Source organism: Anarhichas minor, unplaced genomic scaffold (genome assembly GCF_050575085.1).
Source record: "Anarhichas minor isolate MPS153535 unplaced genomic scaffold, ASM5057508v1 ptg000026l, whole genome shotgun sequence".
NCBI lineage: Eukaryota > Metazoa > Chordata > Actinopteri > Perciformes > Anarhichadidae > Anarhichas > Anarhichas minor.
The window spans coordinates 14,874,262-14,890,374 of record NW_027466472.1 but is presented as its reverse complement, the minus strand read 5'-3'; the positions used below and the strand labels follow the sequence as shown (position 1 = coordinate 14,890,374).

Here is a 16,113-nt window from a genome sequence, read left to right as displayed (position 1 = left end):
AATGTACGTGGCCTGTGTGCTGGTAGTAAATTACAAAGCTAGGTAGCTTCAGGGAGCAGTTTGTTCCCTCGGGGCAAACACTTAGTAGTCACCTAAGCTTTGCTTAATCACAACCAACAGTGTCCTAGTAGGAAAAGTGAGATTAAAGACCAGCATTAAGAAGCACTCGATACAATGAAAAGAGGTGACAGAGCTATACTTTACCTAATACATTAACATAGGTTGATGCTTGTGTGTTGCCCAGAGGAAATGTTACCACTTTGCAGGTGTAGGACCCGACATCTGCAAAGCCGGCCCCTTCGATGGTGATGGTCGCGTCCCGTACGGAGGGGGAGACAAACGAGATGCGCTTGGTGAAGTCCGGGGGGATGTAGGTTCCCAACTCGGGGTTGAACACCGCCAAGGTAATGGTGCCTGAAGGTAGACGCCGCTCCCAGGAGCTCTGTGTGAGGTTGGAGCCCACCTCTATTCTGCAGCCCAGCGTGATGTTCTTCCCCAGCACGGCATTCACTTTCTCAGGAACGAGCACCTGGTTGCTGCTCACGCCTGCTGAGAGAGAGAGGACAGGATGGAGATGAGATTCAGATAAGCCACAGCAACACGCCACTGTCAAAGCTTTAATTAAATTGAAAAAAAAAAAAAAATGCTTTCCTCACGACACCTCTTTGGATTCAGAGATTACAGTTTTTGTTCTCAGGGGGGGGGGGGGGGGGGGGTCGTGTCGCGGTGGAAGAAAGATTGTCTGTGAATCCAAATCTATTTGTCGAACAGTGTGTCATTGTGACGGCTATAGGAAAGATTAAAATTTGAAGTAGCTGGGATGTGTCATCGGGGAGTCTCAGATTAAAATGGCATTCTTGCTTGGCCTTCAACAAGTCGCAGTACAGTGTATCAGAGTCTTCCCATAGTCCATTAACAGCTAATATGTTTTTCATGGGGTAAGAAAAAGGGACCAGAATTCATCTGGGTTACTCGGAGTGCTCGGCTTTCCCTCTTAATAAGCAACACACTTTCACCGCGGGACACTCAGACTGTCCCTCTCGCTAATCATCAGAGCACCTTTTAAGCCGGATAGGAAAAAAAAAACATCACTGGAAGGAGATGAAACAAAACAAGCAATTTTATGGTTGTATGCCCTCTTTTTAATACGGCCCTTAATTTGACTTCAAGCCCACCGCAGGTTTCTCTTCTGTTAATTAGAGTTATTTTAAAGTAAAGCAATGCAACCTGTAAACTTGGTTTTGAGTATTAATGGATATTTGAATGCTGTAATTACTAAACGCAAGTCAAGACTAGATGACCGTGTGACAACAAATGCCGGAGTTCAGGTCGCAGCAAAATAAATCACAATTGTAACACTGAAGCGTTTCTGTGTTCCAGGCGTGCAAGCTGTACTGTACTGAATCACAGCTGACGGGTTGTAGCAAAAAAACTAAAAAAACAACTCAATGGGAATGAATGCAGAATCTTTGCAAACCTAACCTGAAATAAATCCTAAATTACAGGTTATGTCTACAGCCCCGAATGGGGAAAAAAATCCACCCAAGGCTTAGTGTTTTTTGTGAGCATAATTCAACAAATGTTTCATTCATAGAATTATGGACGCTTTGACATTTTTAAGAGGCTCTACCAATTCAACAGTTAATTGTAGAGTAAATAGTACAATAGACACGGTGAAAATATTAGTTTTAGAGATAAAATGTAAAAAGTAGATTTCATTCAAAATATTCAAACGCTACGCCTCAGTAGTATTGACACAGTTGCGCCGAGTAAGCTATATTTGGGAGCCATAAATTTCCACTTCGTACGTAGTCTCGGATGTGTATGGAGTAGAGCTTATAAAAGTGCTCCACTGGCTGGTATTTTGAGTCTTTGGCATGAATCTGAGCGGTAAGCCACAGCAATGCTATCTTGGTTTGTGAGGAATATAGCCAAAGGAGGCTGGCCCATTACCTCCCCTGTAATTTCAGTGATTACACACACACACACACACAGTTTCTCTCTTCCCATGTGTGTAAGAGTCTGGCATTTTGTTTGAATGGCTGCTGAGTCCTAAATGTATGTTGCATTGTGTTGTGCAGGGTCATGCTGTGCTATAATACTTTGCTTTTCCTGTTTGTTTTCTTTCTCTGCTGACCCACATTTTCAAAATATTTTAGCTTGGTTTCCTTTCCTCACTGTGTAAACTAATCTTATCAGCACTGTATTTAGGCTCTTAACCTTTTAAACTAAAGCATTTAACCAAACATGCCTTTTCTTTGGTCATTCACTTGGGAAAGTCACTTTGGCTTATTTCTTCAAGATAATTCCGGGATGCATTTACATCTTTCACCCAGCTATGATTCATGGCCTGGTCTAAAAAAAGAAAGAGACCCACACTGCTGTAATGTGCTTAGCAGTGCATGTGTTGCCCTGTGTTTGCATTGCGTCTGCCGGACTCCTCTGGGTGCACTGGTGGTGTGGGGGAGAATCAGGGTCAGAGCCATCTGAGCTGACACAACAGCTGCTTGTTGTCACCTTAGAGCAACGTATTCGTTTTTCTTGAACAAAATATAATAAACTTGTACCATGAAAAAAAGCCTGTCAGTGAAATAAATATTTGTCAATACATATGTTAACTGTTACAAGACTATAAATGTTATCCTCCTGCAGCACCGGTTGTCTGAGTGGTAAACTAACATGCCATGCAGACGCGTGTCTCGGACCCGGCTTCTCCGTGACATGCTCCACATATTGCAGCTACCTGACACTACACTCCCAACTGCTACCGTACATAGTTGGTCTATCTCCGTGTGTGTCACCTTTCAGGGCTCGCAAAGCATTCAAAGAAACAGGACTCCATCTATGCTATGTTCTGTTTGTTTTGCTGCAAGTAGGGGGGAGAAGGGAGGGAGGGGGGTGCTTAAAGAGGACTCCACCCTTACCATTATGGGAGGAGAGACAGATGGCCTCTGCATGGGACACCTACAGCCATGAGGAGAGTGGGGAAACTTGGCACTGCTAGTCTGAGGCAGTGAAGAACACTGCCAGAGCTCGCAAACTAGAGCTCCTTGAAATATTATCTAAAATACTGCAGGCAAATGTAATGGAGGCAGTGCGTTAAACAGAGCTGTCATGTGGTTTCTTTGAGGAAACAGGCTGCTGCAGAGCAGAGGCACGGGTCAGGACGGTCACTGGTTTCATTACTGGTTATCCAGATTATCCAGTAAACAAATAAGGTTCCACATTTTAACGGGACACAAACTATATTTTGGTGGCTGTGTCACTGTTTTGATCATTTGCAACCTATTTACTCAAACAGGAAGAACCCTGGCCTGCAAAACCTACTTTGTCCCGAGGAGGAACAAGCTGCACTTTTGCCCCCTCTTTCACTCGACAAACCCGAGGAAAGAATGAACTCATGGGAAGGCTATTCCTTCCCTTTGAAGAAATGCTTCATATTTGTTTCTTTCCCTCCTGACATCACTAATTGCGACAAGCTGCTCGAAAGACGCAATGGTAAATCAAAACCTTCCTCTTTGCCTGGCAACCGGCTCAAACACTCCACGTCGGCCAAGATCTCCACCTACCCGGACCTGACCCCGCTCCGGCCCCGACCTCCCCAAAAGGAGGAGGCCGTCTCCTGGCTTGAGCTTGTCGCAATGAACGATGAACTGCATGTCAGAACCGTGCGAGACGGGAGAGATCCGAGGCCAGAAACATTCACAATGCAGCAATGTGTCATGTCCATGTAGACAAACTCTGTGCAGAGATTATCATGTCAAACAGCACTCATGAGGGACTGATCTGAAGACCTCACATGAGAAGAATGCAGACATGAAATCTATGCAGTAGGGAGTGTGGTTTAGGACCGAAGCAAGAGGAAACTCTGAGTGCTCAGCATTCAGAAATGAATACAGTGAGGCAAGAAGGGATAAGGACACAAAGCAAGAAATAGGGCAGTTATTGGGAGGAAGTACAGGAGTGAGATGGACAGCAGTAAAGAAGTGAAGAGCGTGAACTGTGTTCGGACATACAAATGTTGCTCTGCTATGTCAATCAGTTCCACAAGCTGATATTACATGACAGTTTGACAGAGTGGTTCAGACCACCGAGTCAAAACTACTGATAAAAACACACGCATAGGGAGCACTACAAAGCCAGGGTGGTTGATTTGTGCCGACAATATAATTTAGAATGATGAGATCCCCGACTTCAGCATTGGTTGCCGATTTAAAAACTTTTTTCTTCTAAATCTTTGGTCACCATATTTATGGTTTATGATAAACACATTGTTTAGTTCTCACTCAAGTCTCGGTGTTTCTGTTCGACACTTTGCTGCCCCGCTACTTCACAAATTTTTTTTTTGCAATTGCAGGACTGCTCAGTGCTGTCCATTCCACCGAATTTAAATCAACGATCGTCAGCTCGCTCTCAACTTTGAGGATGACTTGCGAAGTCATCACCGAATAAACAGTGCGAGTACAGCAGTTCCTCCTCAGCCAGAGGCCCAACCAGGGGAGAGGATGAGATGACCTCACCAGATATCAAGAAAGAAAAGGCAGATTTAACGAGGTAACGTTGAGCTAGATACATTTTACAGTTTGAATAAACATACACAATGTATGCTCCTTTGATGTTCATGGCCAACTGATTATTATTTTTAATATATCTTGAAATAATGTTGCAGCCAACGTTGGCTAGCTGACATTAATGTTTTGTGTACTATGCCGGGGGTATTTTATAATATTTTTATAATATATTTGTATGCACTTTGACATTCAAATAAACAGCACTGCTTTCACTTCTTCGTTGTGCTACATTCCTGCTACTTAACAAATCTTCGCATGAAAATAAGACAAAAGTTTCTCCCCCTGAATTCAGTGTTTTTTCGTTTTGCCCGTCTGCTTTATACTATATTTCTCTTTTGTTCTGGACTGCGTCTGCAACATTTTCACAGGCTGCTGCATTAGGGTGTACGCGCAGCCAGCGGCATGACAGCTACACTAAAGTGCGGACAAAACATCTCGATGGCCCCCTGGTGGTTGGCTGCTAGTTTAGAAAGCGCGTTATTTAAATATGCAGTTTTCTACGTGGCACAGACTTTAAACGGCAGTCTATCGTGTTCATTTAATTATGGAAAGCCATAATTGTGATTAAACAAACCACATAACTATCAGGTGTGCACTCAAGATCAGACTGGAGACATGACCACTTCAAATATGGGCGACTTGTACTTGCTGACTTCTGACATTTGTCATTTCTAAACAGAGAACAAGGTTTGTTGAACCTCCCTGTCGAACTACTTTTTTAGTGACGTTCCTGATTTCTCAGATCTCAGCAGTTACTTGGAGAATCTATGTTGTCATAATCTATGGAAGCAATGGCACAACCTATGAAAATAAGATCCAAGTAGCAATGAACCATAATGACCCTGTGAAGAGCAATTCAAACATTTTAACTGTTCATTTTGATGTATAAATGTAAATATATTCATGTAAAATGGCATTAAAGTTTAACTTCACCCCCAGGTCTGAGGCTAAATCCACCAACTGCATTATTTAGAAAAATGCTAAAACAAAAGTGGGCAAGGCGTAAAACGATAGACAGTGTGGGGAGAGGCGAGGAGGGGGGTCTGAATAGAGGGCGGAACATTATTTTATTTCATGTCGCAGATGATCGACTCCATCTAAGAAGTGTCTTTGTGAGATTAGGGCTGATTTAAAACAGTAGATGCTGTTTGCGGCCATTTTCAACCACGAAATGCAGATTCTTATAGATTTGCAAAGAAATGTCAATACTAACACCAACATTAATGTCTTTCATCATAGTGCAGTTATATCATTTAGTTTATAGCTTAAAAAAAAAACTCCTGAACTGGTGGAAGGTGGGTTTGGCTGTTTCCTGTCATTCTCCGCTTCAAGAGGTTAGCGAGCAACCCAAGATGCACCAGACCAGGGCTAGTCCTCAACTCCTTTCCTGCTTCGGTAATTTGTGAGTAGGAGGTGAACACAGGCTGAAGGGCAGTGTTTCATTACTGTTTAATGAGTGCAGTAATTCATGCTCACTGCAAGCACTAAAGGCCTTTCGTCTAGAATAGGCCAATGGCAACATTAGCTTACTATTAAGCGTCTATCTTATTCTTAAGGTAAAGAACAATGTTCATTGACATGCATTTGAAAACTGCATTGGCAAACTAGATTCAACACCATTTCCAACCCAAAACAAGTGAAAAACAATTGAACCATTCCTTGTGTTCAGCAGCCATACGTGGAAAATAACACAAATGGTAACAGTTGGGACTTTGCTTTCCCAATTTCATCAATAAATCTTCTACTAGAGCCTGCGTTCTCTGAGAGCCGTCTCTCTGCCTTCAAACACTGAAACTCAAAGAAGTCAATAGGCAGTGTGGAGCCATTTGTTTGCTATTGTTACTCTCTAAAGAGGCGACCAGGGACAAGCAGACAATGCCTATATGCCGAACACAGCCCCCCCCCCCCCCCCAGACCAATGCTTTACTTTGGTGAGACCTATAACTCAATCAGTCAGAGACAGGATAGGCCAAGTGGTGTATTGCTTGTTTTATAGCACGCCTTTATTGCAAGAAATATTTGTGCAGCGCGAAGAAACCATTAGTCCCTACACCAGCTCTAATCTACCCCCTTCCTTCCTAGCATTGTATCCTGAGAGGGTGTGAGGCTTTTTCAGTGGGCTAAATCATGGTGGAGACAAACGCAGGCTGACAGGCCTTTAAAAAAAAGGGGGCGTGCGGGCCTCTTTCACATGTCACTGTGTTCTTCACAGCCCTTTTTCTCATTAGTCCCCCATAGCAAAGTAGACTTCTGTACCCGTCTCATCCAGGTCACATTTGATTAAAGATCCATGCTTAAAAGAATTAGATCAATAGTGTTGACATACAGAGTGTCAGGATAGGTTACCACCTCTCATCGGAGTTAACTACAGCTGTGCTGCAGAACTTGTGAAGGACAATGTCTGCCTCTGTGTATCGAGGAAACACAAACACTCCTACACTACAGCGTCCGGCCGTATTGTGTGGGATCTGTTATTGTTTGTTGTGGGGGGTTTGATGGAGGCTATTTCAGAATGTGAACACGGTACTATGGACCCAGAGATGGGCAGGTTTGACAAAATGTACAATTTTGGAACAATTGAAAAAGTCACAGATAGTCAATTCATTTTTTTTAAGCTGCTGTGTGAATAAGTGACTTAAATGTCTGTGTTTTTATTTTCAGGGGAGAAGCTACGATGAGTCTTTCTCAATTAGAGCTTAAGTGCATGACATCCCTGGCACGTTAATGCTAATAGAGACTGCACTGCACTCACCAGCCCACCACAGTAGTGTGGAAAATTGCACTAGGGTAGAAATGTTTGTCTCAGGGTGTGCTTGCTCATCAAGTACATCCTTTACTGCTCCGGTCCTCTTTTAGATAGCTGAGTGTTCTCAAAAAATAACTTGATCTCGTCTCAGACGCTGACAGACGGGAATGAATGTTTAAGACATTTACTACATTAGACAGACATCACGCTTTGACAACGGAAGCCTTTATACATTCAGAACAAGTGCTGTTCTACGGTAGAGTGCTGTTTTACGGTTGGCCTAGTATCTGTTTAATTGATTTTAGTAAATTATTCACAGCATCTGCTAAAATCCACCATTAAGCCAAACAAAAGACAGCACAGACAGGCCACCAATGATACGTCAAGGTCCAACTCTCCACATTAGCCTGTGCGATAATAAAAGATTAATTGTATGTTGGCGTCATGTAATCAAAACTGGCATTTGCTCAACTTTGGACTCACCGCAGTTACATCTGTGGGCAACATTCCCACAGCAAAGATACCACCAACGTGTCCCACTCAACTGTGCTCCCAAACAATCAGGTGAAAAGAAAAGCAAATGTCATTTTCCTCATGGAAGTCTTCTTAACAATGTTCAAGTGTAAAACCAGCAATGAACCATTCACACATATGGGCCAGTTTAACCTAAAACAATTATAATTTAAGAATCATGCATTGTTTTTAGACACTCTGCAAATTTACAAATCACTGTCCATTAAAAAATAAAAAATAAATAAATAATAAAAGCAAGCTCAATTTCCATTCATTAAGACAGAAATAGATCATGCCCTTGTTGGGTGGAGCTTTGCTGAGAATAGGGAACGGGTTCTGCACTAATCACAGACTCCACTGCCCTTCACTGGCTCTAAATGGGCTACTGTACTTTCATTAGGCTGACCTAACATAATGGAAACATAGTTTCCCATATGCCACAGAGAGCCCAGAGGGAATTACACTGTTTTCCTTTAAAATCATTCCCATCAGTGTCCAATTTTAGATTTCTTGCAGGACCCCCGTTTCTGTCAACAACCTTTTTGTTGAGTGATCTATGATGTCAGTGATCGTCACGTGAAGGCTGCAAACACTGAGGTAGTGTTAACACGGAATGTTAGGAGATTTGTATGTATTGGTGTTAAGAGGAATACTGGAAGCTGGTGAACAATACACCTTTATCCAGTGAGATGCATGACAGACTAAAAGCAAACAACTTATGTTTTGTTATGAAGGTATTTTTTAAAACTAGTCTGTGTTCAGTGAGCTGTTTAACTCATTAGAGCATTTCTTTTTTTAAACATATATTTTGGTGGCGATGCAGCTCCCGCCGTACAGCCTGTAGAAATGCATCGACAGAGGAAGGTGTTTTAAACTTTCTTGAGCACTCAGCATCACTGCATACCAGCAAACCCCACTCCACAACAAGAGAGGAAGTAAAGCAGTCCAAAGAAAGTCTGCCTCTGTACTCCGTGCACCCGATGGTCAATAAAGACAGTAAGTACTTTGGTCAGTGTGGCATTTCAGCAGCATTATCCTGGTTAATTTTCCCGGCACACCCACTTTTCCCGGCAACTCTCACCCCGTTTCTGCAACAGATTAAAATGTTACTCTTGACTCGTACTTACCACCCACTTTGACCGGTGAGAACTCGGAGATGTAGGTGCCGGGGTCGCTTTGGATAAAAACAAAATCCCAGCTGACTACGGCGCATCTATAGTGACCTCACAGAAAAACATGTACTTGACAACATGCCAATGCAAATCATTTAGCCAAACCGCTCGGTCCGTGATGCCATTTTATTCCCCTACATCCTGTACAACTTCGTCTAGACTTCAATCGAAGGGGAATATTGTCAACACCCCTCTTTGCAATGTACTACACGCCTCCCTCCCACACTGTTAAGTCCACAGAGAATCAGGAAAAAGTCAGTAAGACAACATCCAAGTGTATTTCTTCTGGGACTCAGGTTACACGTCTGGTTTGACATAGTGCTCCCATAATATGAAGCTCACTTGGATGTAAAAGACAAATATTTTGAGTACATAAAGGCCGTAGTACTCCCATTTATATTGGTCTAACAGCTCTGGGTTGTAGAGTGAAGAAACCTTTAAACTGATGCTCTCCTCTTTAAATGTAATTAAATTCATGCAATATGATATTCTAACATGTTTAAGCCATAAATAGACCTTGCCACTTTGTTACGATCATTTTTACAACTCAAGTAGAGGCCAAAAACACCAACCACATTGAAATATCATGTCTGTCGGCAGTGAGCAGTAATCTATGACTAAGCTTTACAGTCTATTTGAAAATGAAGAGGCCATCAGCAACTAAAGCAGAAGAATGCAAACTACAGGGGGATGACAGGGGAATACAGAATCATTTGGCTGAATACCAGCAGACACACAGTTGTGCAAAATCCTGTTCCATTACCGCAATATATCTGCATCAAGGACCAGGGCTGCTCAGCAAGCCAAACCAGGGAACTCTGGAACAGGGGACAAGTCTTTCCTTCCCTTGGTTTCAGTGTCTGACGTTATCTCACACACACTGAGAGCAGAGGGTGCTGAAACCTGGAAACCTTGGACTTAAGTGCTGACAACATGGTAATGATGTCAAATGATGATGCTGGGATAGCAAGTCCAATACTGTCTGTGTTTCCACTGCTCAATGCAGTTGTATGTTATAGATTAAACATCTTGTATGTGTAAAATATGACGGACACACAGATGGTAAAGACTAGATTCACTTTGTTGGTTGATTGGCTTTGCGGAAATTGTCCAGATATCTTGAGCAAAATGCTTTTTTTTCTCCATTGTTAACACAAGACAGAGGGTTGGACACTGAATAAACAAGGTGCTAGAGACCTAAGAACTAGGGTGTAGGTGAGTGTACTGAGGGACCCAAGCTGCAGCAGTCCTGAAAACAAGAGATTAGGCTTGGGCAGTATCAGGGTATTACGGTATACCAGGGTATTTAGAAACTACGAAGGTGTGATTTTCAATACCCTCATAAACATAGACGCTCCTCTGCTTCTTAAAGGTTTAATGGGTAAGATCTGACTACGTGCTCCAAAGAAATAGGGGGCAGCATTTCACCTCTACTACTGGTTCCATATAACCTCATTTTACAGTCATCAACAGCGAGGCAAGAACACAGAACATTTTGCCAAACTTCTGAAACAAAAATAACGCAGCTATCTTACAATCTGCTGGTGTGGCCTCAGCCTAGACTTGTCATGTACCGTATACCCCGGTGAAACGTCAGGAATGTACCACGGTATAAAAAAACAACACAGTACTATACTTTACAGCCTAAGCCTCCAAGAGATTCTTTCCATTAGCCACAGTACCACATATGTTACCAATCCTTGTGTACAAGCAAATAGGACAACACTACTGAAAGCGTACTTGCTCCAGTCAGCACCTCCCAGTGTTTGACTGGTGGGTGTTAATAATCTCCCACTTGGGTGGTAGGGGGGCGTGTCAGTGTATACAACCGACTGTGTGCGCATCCCAAACATCATAACCACCTGACAGCTGAATGAGTGAAACAAATAGGAGTGAGTGGTGAGAAGCAGCCACACCTGTTTCCCATAACCCCGGTGCTCCCCTCCTGGGGGGATCAAACTGCTGACTGTGCACACCCTGCCTGTATACTTCTTTAATATGGACTGTGAAGCCACAGTGTATCCGAGTGACCCCAACTTCAGGGGAAAATACTGACTCCTGGAAAACAGCAGGCAAAAAAAGCGGTTTGAAAAAGGTTTCCCTGTGTTCATTCACAGTAGGTAATTAACCGTGGAAATATCTGGAAGCCATTTTCCTGTGTAGTTTCCTATGACTCAGTGATTGAAACAGTCAATTCCTGTCTATCCAAGATTTATGCAGTAGACAACACATACTAGCTAACAAAATAGCATCCCTAATAATAGCATTTTCTATGTATTTTTTTTGCATGTTCCCCCTTTTCCTCCCAATTTTGAATGGCTAATTACCAACGCACTTTGGTCTTAATGACTGGTAACAATTGGCCTGGGAAGAAAGTTGACATAATAATGAAAAAAAAAGGCACTTCCCCAAAACAGCTGTACTTTTGAGCAAACTCAAACAGGACTACATGTGCAGTGCATTTGTTGGGGACTATAACCTCCTATTTGGTGAGCTAGCTAGTATTTATGCAGCATTGTGTATGTGGGATTGACTCAAAATAACCTGGAGGCCGTGATGATCGTGGTGCTGTAGGGTCATGTCACCCAGTGCAGTGGTGGGGCTCAATTATGTGTTTTTAGTTTCCGGACAACAATGGAAGAATAAACAAAATCATGACTTGGCCTTCAATTCATTGTAGAAGTCTTTAGATTTGTTTGATGATAAGAAAAGTAAATATCACCAGCCTTATCCCGCTAGGCAAAAGATTTAAAATCCTTACCCCAAGACGAAGTATTTGTATTGAGATGTTTTATTCTTAATTTCTTTAAAACCTTCACTTCACTAATGCATATATGCAAATAAGGAATAAATAGTTTTTTTTGTAATTCGTTGAGCGAGTAACTTTCATTGAAATGAATGGAAATTAGTGCTGTCTTCAGACCCCCTATTATAAAGTATAATACACAGTATCTGTGGTTCGGGTAATTCAGGTCTAACAGGTTGGTGCAGGCAGTCCTCAATGGACTTGTGAAACCAGTGTGCTGAAAGTAATCAGCGATGGACTACTGTGTCTCGGCGATGTCTCTTTATTCATCCTGGCTACAGACGAGCCCGGGGATCAGCTAAAACTGGGGGTTACAGCTCTGAATTTACTGATGGGAGGGACCACCAGGGAGCAGCTTGCCACACAAAGCCGCCGACAGTCAGTCACATCTGTCGGGGGAAGAGGAAGCGAAGGGTGGAGTCAACATAAGCTGGTGACCACAGCCTGCTCCCTGAACCCCCCCCACCCCACACACACACACAGACACACTGCCTCCGTGCCCCACAATAAAGCGGCACACTCATCTGCTGATGGCCTTCCTTCAAAAAGAAACACACTGCGTGCATTTAATGTGATTAGGAGTTCTCAGTCTGCTGCTCCACAGCTGAGTTTTAGGATGAAATGAGAGGATCAGATGAATGGCACAGCTGCGATCCATAGATGTCAATCCGATGCTAAAACGTACTTTAACGCCCTTTCTTGTGTATAATTCTGATAGAAAATAACTAGTGTGGATAATTAACACCAGACATTAGTGAAATGTTTGCATCTGCAGGCATATTTAGTCAGCGGAGCACAAGTTGGTCTACTTTGTAGTGTTCAGACTGACAACGACACTAAGTTATCCAACCACCTGCGCCAGACAAAATGCCCCAAAAACATGTCTTGACCCGATGTGCCCTGTGGTGACAAAGACGTAGCTACTTGATTCATATTTACAATGATAAAAATATTGTCTCTGGCTATATTTTACTGTCAATTAATAACCACATTAACTTCAATGAGGAACAAATCTGCTCAGTGAGTGCACTGCTTTTTCAAATCTATTTCTGTTTTGAGTCTGTAATTTAGGTGGCTCCATTACAACATTATTTATTTAGATTATGAATCATGCAGCGCAGAGAGAAGAAACCACAAAACTTTGGTCTTCAATTACAGAGCTCAGCGCCTGTAGCCACGCCTTGAATGGATCCCCTCCTCACAGCCCCGTCTACACTACAGGGAATCTGAAAATGACAACAATTTTTGACACGAGTTCCCTCTGCACACTTGTGCTCTGGTAAACACAACACAGTAGGCCTGGGCCACATGGGCTCCACCATATGTTATTGACAGTCAAAAAACCTGCAGCCGTTTCTCTTCCAAACACGACACCAACCTGCGTTGGCTAGTTTGTCCTCGGTGTTAATGACCAGCTCGTTTGGCTGTCGAGGTGACTAGTTGAAGTGAAAACCTGCACACACACACACACACACACACACACACACACACACACCAAACAGCACATTTGGCTCATCAATTTAGTTTGCAACAATGCGTTGTTTATCGGTTCCCTGTGTTGATTTATGAACCAGCGTTTTGTGGGTACAGACAGAAAAAGTATGGTATGAAGAGGTCTTTGTAAAAGTATGTGTTGCAAGTGTGAGTGTGCACATGACAGATGGGACACTGGTGGCAGCTGAAACACATAACAGGAGCTTGACCAATGACTCTACCATCAGTTAATATCAGCCTGTATTATCGTATTGATGTTTTAGTTTTAACAGAAAGCCCAAAGATATGAAGTAATTCAGAAAGTGTCTCTTTTACACAGTTTGTCGACTAATGAATAGATGTTTATTTTCAACTAGAACATATACCACTGAGTACATGTATTGGTCACAATTCATTAAACTATTTATAGTGACGCTCATGAAAAAAAAAACTAATTTGGTTATTGCTTGTTTCTGTAAAAACAAATATTTTCCATATATATGGTTTCCTTAATCTTGAAAGATTTGAGTCTGATTTTTAAAATAATTCTCATGTTTTATTCTCCAAGAGATGATCATTGATTGAGAAAAGAATCTGAAGATGATCAGTACACAACAGCTACAGCCCCATCAGTAGCGGATGCCAATTGGCTGTCATACTAGTATGGCACTCATTACCGTGTTAGCGATGCAGAAATGGTTTGATGTCATTGCATATCTGATTTGGATTGATTGCATGGTGCAACGGTGCATTCCTGGGCTGTATTTACTTTGGTATCCATCAATGTTTGTCTCTTCTTCTTCTTTTGTTTTAGCAGGCCTGTCACATGCCAGCCCAGGAGAGTGGGATCCAGCTGCACCACTCGGGACAGCACGGAGACTTGAAGGTGCTCTGTGTACTCTTGTCTGGCATGCAGCCCAACCTGCAGGTCGATACTTCCAGAGACTCTACGACTGCAGTGCCTCCCTTAAAAATGTGTCTTCATTTCCCCTCCACCCCTCACGCCTAAAGCGGAGAGGTCTCCTCTCACGCAACGTTGTATCCAACAACCGCCGGGCAAACTTTTCACAAAGGAGCTCCTCTTTGCTCACCGTGGGTCACCGCAAGCAATGCTCGATTCCGCTTCTGTTTTAGTACACCGCGAATCAATGCTGCTCCTCAATGACTTTCTATCTGAGTGGGCATTTCCCCCAAAACTCCCTGAGTAATGTCAGCGAAGAAATGATGGGACACACATTAGAAATAACGTACACGTTGGGCTCGAGAATGTGCGTATATGATTACCACAAAATCAGTGCTGCGCTTAAAGTTGTCTCCCGTCCCGAGTGGAGTGATTGTGCGTGAACATCTAACTTTAATTGAGTTTGCCTGTGTGTGTGATTAGCTGTTGCTTTTCGTCGGGTGCAAGTTAAACGTGAGCGATAGTGTCACGCTAACGGAGTTGTATTGAAACGTGAAAGACGAGGTTTAGCTAACGCGGTGAGCTGACCACAGCAGCTAGCTCACGTACTTTCCTACCGACGTGATGTGAACTGTTCACAGACAGGAGTCGTTAGCTTAATAAATAAAGCTAGCACGCTTTGAACGGAACACAGCCCGGTTTCAACACGACGAGGACGAGCGTGAGCCCGGGCTCGTCGTTTTGAATCGGGTGACTAACGGTAGCAGCTCCCGGGGTGCAACTTCTTTCAATGGCCTCAAAAGTAGCGTGGGCAAAAACGTCAAAGAAACTGTTCACTTACAGGTGAGTCCGTAAAAGGTGAGCAGTGACGTTAAAAGTCGCAGTCCGTTAGATGGCCAAGTCCTCCTGATCGGTGATCTTTTCTCCATGGTTCCTGTCTGTCTGTGCGCTTTGGCACGTTCTGGTCCTCCTCCTCGCTCGTCCGCGCTCTCTGTGGCTACTGGCTCGCGCTCTTGAGGAGCTGCTCTCCATAGCGACCGATCCGCGTGGGTTGTACCACTTCTGCTGGACAACAAACAAAACGCACACTGTCTGTGTGCGCGCACACATAAACAGCCACTGGACACCTCTGGGATGTAATGACAATGGTGATAGAAGTTGTTGTGTTAACTTCGTTGTTTGTTTTTTCAATCTATCTTATCTCTCTATCTATGTTATCTATCTATGTATCGCTATATCTTATCTATCTCTCTATCTATCTTTACTTCTACACTCCATTTCAGGGGAAAATATAGTTAATTTTACTCAAATAATCCACCTATATAAAGTAGTTCAAATTAGCTCCACATTTACCATTAAAGAGGTATTAAGGCATCCAAATATGAATCCAGTATAATATATGAGATTCTGAAATGAGCCATTCTACAATGAGTACTTTTACTTGTAGTACTTTAAGAAGGTCTATATTTAGATTCTAACACTTTTCTACTTCAGTAAACATTTGAATGCAGGACTTTTACTTGTAACAGAGTATTTCTACACTGTGGTATTGCTGCTTTTTAAAGATCTTAGTAGGCTACTTCTTCCACCACTGTGTATAAGTAAAGTAAAAGTCTGGCATTGAAAATAGTACTTAGTTAAATATTGTAATATTAGTAAAATATATCAAAATACCCAATGCACAAAAACTGCGTAACAATTTCATATCATAGTGTTATAATATTAATGTTGATGCCTTCATGTGTATCATTTTACTGTGTAGCTTGTCCAGGTGAGGTCGATCTTAACAATTGAGAATCATTAAAAATTATAGTGGAATACAAGTATAAAGTTGCATGACATGGACATTTTCAAGTAAAGTACACATGAATGTACTTAGCGACAGTAGGTCAGTAGCAGGGCGATGCACAAATATTCTCATATCAGAGGTT

General features: G+C 42.6%; 1 protein-coding gene across 2 annotated transcripts in view; it reads right to left on the bottom strand.

Moving 5' to 3' along the window:
- nectin3a (nectin cell adhesion molecule 3a) overlaps positions 1-15,491 on the bottom strand; it is a 29,735-nt gene extending 14,244 nt beyond the window's left edge. The window contains exons 1-2 of one of the 2 annotated variants that reach the window (XM_076100152.1): positions 15,024-15,491; positions 205-549 (exon numbers count right to left, since the gene is read on the bottom strand). In XM_076100152.1, coding sequence (XP_075956267.1) covers positions 205-549; positions 15,024-15,111 — 433 coding nt within the window. In that variant the 5' untranslated portion in view covers positions 15,112-15,491. The remainder of the gene's footprint in view (positions 1-204; positions 550-15,023) is intronic. The other variant, XM_076100153.1, reaches the window with a different exon arrangement.
- Positions 15,492-16,113: the final 622 nt, after the last annotated feature.